General features: G+C 41.3%; 1 protein-coding gene across 1 annotated transcript; it reads left to right on the forward strand.

Annotated features, from left to right (window-relative positions):
* Positions 1-3,181: 3,181 nt before the first annotated feature.
* Positions 3,182-7,506, forward strand: tmem160 (transmembrane protein 160). The gene is made up of 4 exons (XM_034549302.1): positions 3,182-3,475; positions 3,659-3,683; positions 4,863-4,955; positions 5,645-7,506. Exons 1-4 carry the CDS (start codon positions 3,266-3,268, stop codon positions 5,986-5,988), a joined length of 672 nt encoding a protein of 223 aa, XP_034405193.1. The 5' UTR covers positions 3,182-3,265; the 3' UTR covers positions 5,989-7,506.
* Positions 7,507-11,991: the final 4,485 nt, after the last annotated feature.

Raw genomic sequence — 11,991 nt, forward strand, 5'->3', positions numbered from 1 at the left:
ACACGTGTTTGTACAGAGACTGAAAAACAGTGAACTCTTTACCAAGGTCAGTGCTCCCAACACAGCTGGCTGGATTCCCCCAGACTGCGTAACACACTAGTGCAGCTCTGCACGTATACACATCTCCTCCTCCTCCTCCTCCGTTTCTCAATCCCTCTCTCTCTTCCCTGTCAACGCCACAGGACTCAAGGAGAGTTAATACCAAAGAGTTAACAGTTGAGGCCTGCAAGTAGACTTGCTTACTTAGTTTTTTACTCTGCTTTCCGAGTTTTCAAAAGGCCAACATGGCTGAAAAACATTTGGTCTAAATGTATGTTTGTTCATGCAACTGTTCTTGTAAACAAAATATTTAAATTCTCAATTTGTTTTACTTTAACCGTATGGGGGCTTTATGGTTATGTTCTATAAGAGGTTAGGAGTTTTGTACATGATACACAGGGATGAGGTTAACTGTAAACTGAGTGAAAGCAAACAGCAAAGGAATGATGGCGTTCAAGCCAGTAATGAGATCAAAAATGGAATTGAAATAAGGTTTTTAAAAAGTATTAAAGCTCTACGACATGGTTTCAATCCAGAATTATATCACTATGCCCATAAACATCTATACAATTAAACAAAAAATATGTAAAAAGCATGATGATGACCCTGCACAATAAAGAGGAAGAGGATGTGTCGAGTACAACTGGGATGAGAGCAAAGGGGAAAGGAAGTGAGTGATGGCAGCGAGGAGTGGGAAGGAAGGAGAAGTTGAGGATCAGCTGTGACACTCGCCCTCCTTACAAGCTCACACAGATATAGATGCATTTTCTGGCAGCAGTAAAAATACATTATTGTTAAATACATGTACATTAGTGTACTTTCCCTCATATAGCCATTGCAGGCCGTACTCTAATTCTGTTGTCACTTTTTGGCTTTATATAATTTTGCCCAATTAACTATACGTTGTTTTACATATGTACTTGTTTTTTCTTTTCGTTTAGCAATACAACTACTAAGTACTATGTAGCCACCACATGTTGCCATTTTATAACTTCAATCCAGCTCCAAGCTGATCGCAGCTCACATCTGGGTTTAGATGAGACAAGCAATGCCACTGTTTGGCTAACATCTTCTTTCAGGGTAAATATCTGCTGAGCTCACTAACATAACAGTTGGAGAATATTGTATATAATATATGTTTAAAATAAACGCGCTGTATGAAAAGACTCATGCAGGTTGATCCTGCACTGCCACGTGATTGGTTAGATACACACACACAACCACAGAGGCCTTAACGTTACCAGGAAATAGAGTTTGCCCTGGACAGCATCCTGGGAAGCCTGGACCACACCCAGTATTACAGTTATCTTATCACCACAATATAATAAAAACAAATACTTTGGACAAATTATAAAGAGACATGCAAATCAGATTCCTCTGGTTATTTTACCAGGCCTTTTCTTTCTGAAGTTACAGGAATAAAAGTATGAACAATATTGATGATGCTTGCAGATAATTCTAAGAAACACTATTCAATAAAAATCAGATAAATCTTTTGTTGAACCTCACATGTGCCATGATTTGGAGAAAATGTAAACCGACCCTTATTGCACATGAATATGAACACAATACAATGATTGTTATATCACCAATTATTCCTATATTTGCTTATGTACTGTATGTGTATATATATATATATATATATATATATATATATATATATATATATAAAATAGCACTCATTTTGTGTTTCGTATATAATTAATAAACACCATTAGTATTATGCAAATAATAAACATAATGTGAGTAAGCATCATTGAAGGTCAAGTCTCTTATCAGTAAAACGCTGCTGCTGTGTATGGAAAACGTGTTATAATGCTGGATAACTTATCTGCATGTGCAAGCATGTGCATGTGTGCGTGTATATGTATGTGTGTGTACTAACATCAGTGTATATGTATGTGTGTGTACTAACATCAGTGTATATGTATGTGTGTGTACTAACATCAGTGTATATGTATGTGTGTGTACTAACATCAGTGTATATGTATGTGTGTGTACTAACATCAGTGTATATGTATGTGTGTGTACTAACATCAGTGTATATGTATGTGTGTGTACTAACATCAGTGTATATGTATGTGTGTGTACTAACATCAGTCCCCCATTGTGTTGGGGACAGTAGCGTGAGAGCAACCAAAGGGTCAGCTGCACATCACATCAAAGATTTGGCTGTTTCGTAAAAGACCCCACTGTCAACACACACACACACACACACACACACACACAAATACAAATACAAAGTCCCATCTGAGACCCGCTGCAGCTCTGTACGCTCCTTACACTCAACAATCAGCTATGACAGGCGTGGCCTTTCTAGGTCCCAGTGGGCCAAAAAAGACAAAAGACCCTCAGGAAGAGGCTGTGCTATCATCCTCACTGAGGATATAGGTCTCTCCCTCACACACACAGGTTCACTGGGTGTGCAACCATGGTTAATACAGTTTCATCACTATTTGTCTTTTTGATGTGATTTCCATAAAAAGGAGGATAAAGCTGTGTGTGCGTGCATGTTTCAACCTCAGATTACATCTCTCACACGCTCCCAACTGTCCCCTTCAAGTTCCTCTTAACATATTTAAGACATACTTGCTTTTTGAGTGAGAGTCCACTCCATGGGTCCACTGTATGACGAGACCTTTTAAAAATAAAAATCAGATTTATATGTGCTTCATTTTCTGTTTAAGATATTTTTTTGCATTATAATTTTTACTTATGCCTGGCCAATTCCTCTTTTGCCTCTGTGTTTCCTCTGAATATATTTTTTAAGTTGAAATCATTTTATTTAGTTGTTTCCTTTCTGTTTTGCACTGCTTGAAAATTGCAAGAAAATAAATAAATAAATCTGAACCTAAATCAAAGCATTGTCCTCTGGCGCCCTCCCGTGGCGTCCCTATGTAATTGCATATTGTTTTATATATCATTAAAGGGGAAATGTCGACAATAAACGTAAAACCTTCAAGACAATAAATGAAAAGACGAATCTGTGGTTAAAAATAACTCAACCAAACTCGTGTTTGATTCCGATGTGATTATTTACCTTCAGTCGCATGATGGCGCTAAGTTATTTTGACTTACCTTTTCACGGCATCGTGCTTCACGCGAGCCTCTTCCGGGTGTCGTCGTCGACCACGGGGTCAGAGTTCAGAGTGCGTGCAGAGGTCGTGTTGTGCTTTCAACTCGCATTCCGTTTCGCTGACCGGGGGCACCTTTAGCGCGTGATGCGATGGCTTTCTTCCGTGTATTCATGGGGAGGCAGCTGCCGCCGGCCGTGTCCCACTTCGCCCGCACGGTGAAGCTGCTCCGTCCCCCCGCGGCCCCGCTGAGGAGGCTGCACGGCTCGTCCCGGCTGCGGCTCGGGGAGCAGGGACCGTGGGGGAAGCAGCCGCTGCAGCAGCAGCAGCCGCTCACAGACCTCGACAAGGCGGACGCTTTGGTAGGGAAATGTCCGCTCATGGTGGAGTGAAGCTTTTTAAAACTGAAATAGCACAGCTGCTTTTCCTTTCGTTGCCGCTCTCTGTGCATCACAGCCACATCCACAATAGATGCGTTTCTTATAATACAACTGATTCAATTAGAGGCTTATGTTCTTAATATTGTTATTCTCCAATTTTCGCAGATGCTGAGAAAGTCCCACGAGACAGGTAACCTGACACAAGTCATGCTGGATGTGATTGAACCCTGAACCTCGCACAGCAACGTTGATCATGTCTACAAGAGAGACAAAGCAGCTCCTTAAAGGTTAAAGCTGTATAGTGTGTTGCCTTTCTGACTGCTTTGGTTGAGCTTGAAGAGGGAGCAATGTACAGCACAATTACCTTTTGATCTTATCAGTGTTATTTTCATTAGAACGTGGACGCAGCGACTCCATCTTATCAGCCAAAGTGAAGAGATCAAGGTCAAATAGAGCACTTTAAAACACTTTGTGCTAAAGTGCTTTACAACAGACATAATTAAGCAAAAAGATCATCACACGGTATATGTATTTAAATACATGCTTAGATACACAGTGCACACACACACACACACGCAAAAAAGTTGCACAGACAATGCAAATCATGCCAATAAGTATATGTAGTCATAACATTTTCTTTTAGCCTTTTAAAGGATGCAATAGATGCTGCTGTTCTTTTATGTTCATGGAGTCGATCGAAGAGTCCAGGTGCAGTTGTTTAAGCGTGCAGGGCCTTTGATTGACTAACTGCTTTTCAGTTAATCAATCAAATGGACTTTACATTAGGCCCGTAATTCATAAAACAGAAACTTAAGAGGGGAAATATATCCAAATCCTCACTTTACCTTTTTGCCTGAGATTTCTTTGTAAAAACTGCAACATTGACCTCAGGTTGCAGTCATCAGGGTGTGCACAAATCGGCTCCATTCCAGCTGCACTTCTTCGACAATATACTAAATTTATACAGTTTGTAGGATTATATTTGTCCCTGTGTGCTGTTATTGAGTTAATGACGGGAAACAATGCAATATGTTCGCTCAACCTTGGAACTCTACTGCGTATTAAACGTGACAAAGAGAAAGCACGATTTTTCTGAACATTTCATACTTTTTCCGACCCAAGATCATCCGAGAGTATGTACTGTATTATGAAATAGGCACATGGCTTCTTATCTATGTATGCTTTGTGTATAGCATTTTTACAAGTCTTAGAATAGTCCAACTTCCGAGAAGGTTTTGATAAACGGAGGCAGCTGAGGCCGTAATTCTATCATCATATGCATGCAAACAGTGTCTGTCTCTCTCTGCAGATGTTCTGGTTTGGCTGTAATGTGTCTGCTGTTTATTTCTGGCTCTGGTGTTTTTTACAGGATTCCTCTCATGGTTCAGGAACGGTCTGCTGGCGACCGGGATCGGAGTCATCGCATTTGTCCAGAGCGAAGTGGGACGAGAAGCGGGATACGGTACCGGCTCTCGCTCAGTGTTTTATGCAAATCATCACAATGGAAGTCGGATAACAAACGGCAGCTTGTGCTTCAAGATTTATATTACTGCCAAATTATTCAAAGCTAGTAGATTTAAGAAAAAAAAAAAAAAAAAAGTAATACACATTTTATAAAACTATAGCATCTGCACCAATATTCCTCAGCTTTTCAAAAATCCTAAAAACAATAGAGAACTTTGCAGTTTTTTTCTTTTTTATTCAGCAAATGAATAATTTCACAATAATTTCTACAATTGACTAAAATCATTATAAGTTAATAAAGAGCTGATATCCTTTTATATCTAGCTGTAACCGATGTCATGATTACCTGATCAAAGGTTATGTAAATCATTTAATAGTCAATGAGTTTGAGACACAGTAATGTGTGAAAAAACATGAAATCAGAATTAGCCAGCTGTTACTAAATTTAGCCATGAGGTTAACATTATCTAAGTCTGAATATGAGCATTACATGTATTACAATTCTTGAAGATCATCCATCGGCCACCGGTAGAGACGAGGGCGTGTGAACTTGTATTCTATTTAAAAACAGGACAAAGTCTATTGTTTCTTTCACTTTTTCTCAGTTAAGATAAAGTCAGCCTGCTTCCATCCAATATTGAATTACTGTGTGAATGAATTGTATCATGTCGATGTGTTTTCCCTCAGCTCTCTTCATCCTGGGCGGTGTGTGCGTGTCGTTCGGCGGCGCCTCGTACATCGGCAGCCTCTTCGCCTTGCGGAGGATGATGCTGCTATCTGTGCCAGCGCTGCTGCTCCAGGGCGCCGCGGTGGGCAGCGTCGCCCTCCTCTGGCTCTGTGCGGTATCCCTCTACATCGGCCGCCTGGAGGTGGAGATCATCCACGAGGGGGAGGAGTTCGATGAGGAGGGAGAGGATGAGGAGGAGTGCCGGGAGTGCCGCGAGAGGCGTGAACACCGGGGTTACCGTGGCTCCCACAACAGCCGACATCACGGCAGGGAGGACAATGACAGCAAGGGGCCGAACAAGTAGACACTGGAGACGGAGATGGTGTGTGTGTGTGTGTGTGTGTGTGTGTGTGTGTGTGTGTGTGTGTGTGTGTGTGTGTGTGTGTGTGTGTGTGTGTGTGTGTGTGTGTGTGTGTGTGTGTGTGTGTGTGTGTGTGTGTGTGTGTGTGTGTGTGTGTGTGTGTGTGTGTGTGTGTGTGTGTGTGTGTGTGTGTGTGTGTGTGTGTGTGTGTGTGTGTGTGTGTGTGTGTGTGTGTGTGTGTGTGTGTGTGTGTGTGTGTGTGTGTGTGTGTGTGTGTGTGTGTGTGTGTGTGTGTGTGTGTGTGTGTGTGTGTGTGTTGCTTTGATTCAGGGTGTGTGTGTGTGATCGCGCGTGCAAGCATTCTACATATTCATATGGAGGCTGTGTGACTCCTACAGATTCAGACTTATTGTTCACTGTTATATATTGATGTAGAGATTATTTGTTGAGGTGAACAAAGACTTTCAGACCTTTTGGAAAACTGCTCAGAAAATGCTGACATGTTGGTAGTTGGACTACATTCACTTCTGATCAATATATATATATATCGGTCTTTTTTTGTACGATTTATTATAATCATATATATTCAACGCTGCTTCACTTGCATTATCAATCTGTCTGAACAATGTTTCGACTTGTTCCGTGCGTTGTCACAGTGCAAAGATTCACTGAGATCATCACATCTGTTAATATAAGTTTAGTTTACATTACCTTGTATGCAATGATTACTTTGTCTGGTTCCACATCATTTACTCTCACTTGAAGCTTTTATACAAGTCTTGAAATAAAACAAGCTAGTTTGAGATCTTGTAAGAATGGTCATACTATGCATGTTCAGATCTGTCTTTTTATCAATGAGGGCTTACAATGTTTTTTTTAAATTGTTTTTCTTTTCCAGAGGTTAACTGTTTTTTAAATCATTTTTGTTAAGTTATTGTAATGACTCTAGATTTTTTTTTTAAACAAGTATTTTTCATATATTTGGCTATGTACAGTACCTAAATGTAACCATAAAACCATCTGGTGTTCACTATAATTACTGTTTTAATGGATGGTCTAAATTGACGCTAGAGTTTGTCTGTCGATGGGTTCACATTTGTTTCTCTTCTGTACATAGAATAATAAAGTGAGAATAAATCTATGCTGACACCGGGTCTAAACTTCAGAGTCTGCATGATTTGCTTTCACATTTAAATGGACATGTTCTTCCCCACCTGTGGGTCAAGATTCACCAGGTAGATCTGAGGATTAAGCAGCAGGAGAAAGACGCAGGTCTGCTCCACAAAATAATATTTATATTTTCACGAGTCCAACAGCTAAATTAAATGCTGTATGAAGTAGACATTGCTTCATTTTAAAGTGAGATATATGGCCAAAAGGTTGTTATTTAAATGCCCTATTGTTTTTGGTCATTTGAAATGTATTCAAATTCAGGGAATATTCACCACTGAGGTGAAACCTGAATTATGGCCTGATCTTGATTATTTTAAGTTTGAATTAGATCGTGCATATTCCTGAATAACTGTGTTTAATGACATTAAACCAAACTGACACATACCACTTTGGGGCCTTGTAGTATTCCTGGTTGCTACTTCTACTAGTTGGTTTCTTGACCTCTTATTATATAATGAAGTATCCATTTACAGTGGACTGTTCATTGTACATGGATGGGAATGTGGAGTTAGGTGTGCAACCACTGCATTCATGGACAATTTAGGAGGCTTCTCATAAAAAACAAACATGATTTTAGATTTTAAATTTAAGATTTTAAGAAGTTCAGCAAAGAAGGAAAAAGGTAAATGTTCTTAGTGTATTCAGACCCTTAACCCAGTTGAAATACATTTGACTGTGATAACAGCCTCCAGCTTTGGATTTGGGGACTTTCTTCTCTGCAGATCCTCTCCAGCTCTGTCGGTTTGGATGAGGACCGCTGGTGGACGAACATTTTCAGGTCTCTCCAGAGATGTTCAATTGGGTTCAAATCTAGGCTATGGCTGGACCACTTTAGGACATGTTGGACAGTGAACCTTCAACTCAGTCCTCCGGTCCTGGACCAATGGACCAGGTTTTTTGTCCTCCAGCCCTGGACCAGTGGACCAGGTTTTCATTGAGGATATCTCTATCATTCCTAAACACCCCCACGGATGGATGGGTGGATGATCGGTACTTGGTTTCCTACGGACGTGGCGCTTGTGGCCAAACCGTTCCATCTTGGATTCATCAGACCAGAGAATCTTCTCTACCATGAAGCCCATAGCGGTGGAGAGTTGCAGTGATGGTTGTCCTTCTGGAGGTTTCTCCCATCTCCCAAAGGATCTCTGGAGCTCAGCCAGACTGATCATCAAGGTCTTGGTCACCTCTCTTACCAAGGCGCTTCACCCCAGGTTGCTCAGTTTGACCAGGCAGCCGTCTCTAAGAGTCCTGGTTGCTGCAAACTTCTACCATTTAACAATTGTGGATGTCGCTGTGCTCTTGGAGACCTTCCATGCAGCGGAAATGTCTTTGTACCCCTCCCAACAGGATGTATGCCTCCACACAATCCCATCTCTGAGCTCTGAAACCAGATTCTTCAACCTAGTTGCCTTTTCATTCGATCATTCCATGTCCAATCAAATGAATTACCACAGGTGGACTTTAATGAAAGTGTAGAAACATATCAAAGATGATCAAGAGAAATGGGAGCCAGCTGAGCTAAATGGTGTGAATTAGAAAAATATATATTTCTTGCCATTTTTACAGGTACTGGCGAGTACAGGTGCACTGGAAATATTGTGCATATCTTTCAGTCAGCTTTATATGAAAAAAGATGCAAAGAAAGGCAGTTAAAAAGAGCAGCATATAAAATGTGTGGATGAAATGTGCACACATCTCTTTCTTAGATCTTTAAAATATACAAATCTAAAACCTTAATTTGCAGCAATTTATCAGCACAATCAAAGACTTCTACTTGAAACCCATATTTCATTAGGAGTTGTATATAAGCTGCTCATCTGCGAGCATGTATGTATATTTGAAGTGATTTGAGCAGCATGTGTGCGTGTGAGTGTGTGTGTGTGTATGTGTGTGTGTGTGTGTGTGTGTGTGTGTGTGTGTGTGTGGGAGTGTTGGTGATGAAGGGGCTTTGTCTGTGATAACTATCACTGACTGGGTTAGGGCGAAGGTCTGTGATATCTTGCAACCATCTACACACAGGGTTGCTGTTGAGACTCACCTCAGTCACCCTCTCTTCCTCTCTTCCTCTCCTCCTTTCTCCTTTGCTCTCACTCTCCTCTCCTCCCACCTCCCCTTCGCCAACTCCCAGGGCATTCCAATGCAGCTGTGTTTCACATGCAGGGTGTGTCTAGGGCTGCTGCAGTGTGACCAGCACCCTACCTCCTCCCCTCGAGTCCCTCTCCTCCCTCCTCTCCTCTCTCATTCAGATCCTCTTCTACCCTTTCGCCCTCGAGTCCTTACTTTCTGGACTCCTCCTCACGTTCGCTTCGCCTCCCCTCCCTCCCCTCCTCTCCTTGTCTCTCCTCCGTGGCTGCATCTGACTGCACAGGTCTGTTTGGCATGCAGGAGGCTCCTGAGGCCTGGCGCGTCTAAAGGGCAGGGCGCCCAGAGGCAGGAGACGCGCCCTCACTGACAAACACCATCCACCCCAGACCCCGAGCCTCAGAAAGCACAACAGCAGCCACAGCTCCAAGTCCGGGTCGAACCTCATGCATCTCTAAACCCCAGCTGTAGGAGCTATAACCTCCGCTTGATTTGAGACGAGATTGCTCATCTGCTCTCAGGTGTTAAATGCCACACCTATGGATCAAAGCATCTGCCTTGAGACCTGCATTAAGTATGGATGGCCTTCTCCTGGCTGAGAGGAGAAGCAGGAGATTGTTTGGAAACATTTACAAAAATAGTAGAGGCAGAGGAAGGATGGAGGAAAGACAGAGTTGTGGAGACGGAGTAAGCCCATGTCAGGTGGAAGCTGACTGGGTGTCTCCCCCCATGCCTCACTCTATTATTCCTACCCATATTTCTACTCTTTCAAATGCATTTACATGTGCTAAGGTATTTCCCCCGGGAGCGCGACTCCAATTCAGGGGGTAAGATAAGCCATCAAAGTGCGTGACAGGGAGGGCATGTGGGTGACTCAATGACAGGCTGAGTAGAGCTGCCATGAATTGTGCACACAGACACACATGCACATTGACACAAATAGTGCACTGCACGAGCCACACCTTTACCTCCCTTTGTAAAGAGTATACTCCACAGAAAAGAGGATATAAAGACAAAACCAGAAGTTATTGTGCAGCCCTGTCCCAGCACATCAGTGCACACACACACACACACACACTTATACAGTACATACGGTTTTGCACGTACAATGGCATTTTCTCCCCAACAACTGCTCTTGTTTAGTATGCGCTTCCTTTGGTCTTGAGGAGGAATGATCCTCACTCTAATGAACTAGGGCCTGCCACTTGAATGTAAAACAGGATTTAACCCGTCTTCAATGTCAGAGCCCCTCCCTGGGGCTGCTTCAGACAACACACACACACTTGCAAATTCATGGAGATGCACACACGCGCAGACACACAAGCAAACCACCAATGTACACACACACACGCACGCACACACACACACACAACACACAGTGATGCGTGCCTGCATATAGTCTCTCATAAGTGAAATGCTCTCCGTGTACTTGCTGCTCTCTTGATCGTTTCAGACGAATTTGAGTCTTTTGTTGCTCCACATGCTACTTTTTTAATGAAGGATCAATATTATTGTGTTTTATTTATTGTGTGGGTGATTGCGGTTCGTCAATTCCAGGGATATATGATGATGTTAGTATTACACGTGTAGGCAAAGGCTGTACGTAAGTGTCCGTTTTATGCCATCAAAGAATGAGATGCGCATTAGCAGCTGATATTAAGACTAACAAATCTATTGTATGCAAATGTAGTGTAGACCAGATTAACCTGAAAATATGTGTCCCACCTGAAACCTTAATTAACTGTCATGCCATTTCATGTATCTTAATTGCTGAGTTTATGTACTGCACAGAAGCAAGAAAGAAACCACAAAGCCTTGAGTTGTGCTCCTCTACTGGAATATTTTATTGTTATCGTCATCTGTATCACTGGTTTTTCTTTTTACATTTGTTCATTTTATTTGATGATTGGGTGGAATATTCACAAAGATGGGATGATAATGTTAAATTCACAGTGATGGGCAAGTGGTTAGCTATTTAATTAAAGAAAACATACACACTTGGACAAGCATACATCATACACACAGGTTATACCAGTAAACACCCGAGAATATGTGCGCTCACACATGTGACAGCTACAGTACGGGTGCGTAGTGCATGTTGGGTCTGAACAATTAGAAACTATTTTCTTCCTTTTTTCTTCCCACATACTGAGACCTCAAATCAGACAGTCGACCATAATCTCAATTTGATAGCAAAACATAAATAACTTATATATGATGTCTGGCTTTAGGCCTCATTTTGAAGACTTGGTTTTCAACAGATTTGATCAAATTGCTTGTTTTTTGATAACATGGTAGATCAGTTTGAAGGACCTTATTCCAAAGTGTTAGAAAGCTATCTGATGTTTAGTTCGGAGAATGTTGATTACTATTTTCACAAATATATGTATAATGCATTTGACTCTATTGAAACAATTTTTTTGTCCAAAAGGGTCACATTTTCAAATGTAAAATATCACATTTTGGATATTTTTCATTCTCAATTGCAACCACACAAGTGTTTATAAAATGCACAAAACATACACACTTTAATTAAATTTGTTTGTTTCTGTTTATCTTTTTCTAGCCTGAGAGGAATTCCAATCAATCAGTGAGAACATGAAATTTAAAGTGATGTATATTTCCACTTTTTTTAATTTTAAACTTTACAGTTTACTAAATTGAACTTACACCTTTATCAGAATAATTCTGTTTATTTTTATTGACCTCTAATGGTCACCTTTTAAGGACCACATTTGGTCTGTTTATTCA

Source organism: Cyclopterus lumpus, chromosome 13, assembly GCF_009769545.1.
Source record: "Cyclopterus lumpus isolate fCycLum1 chromosome 13, fCycLum1.pri, whole genome shotgun sequence".
Lineage (NCBI taxonomy): Eukaryota > Metazoa > Chordata > Actinopteri > Perciformes > Cyclopteridae > Cyclopterus > Cyclopterus lumpus.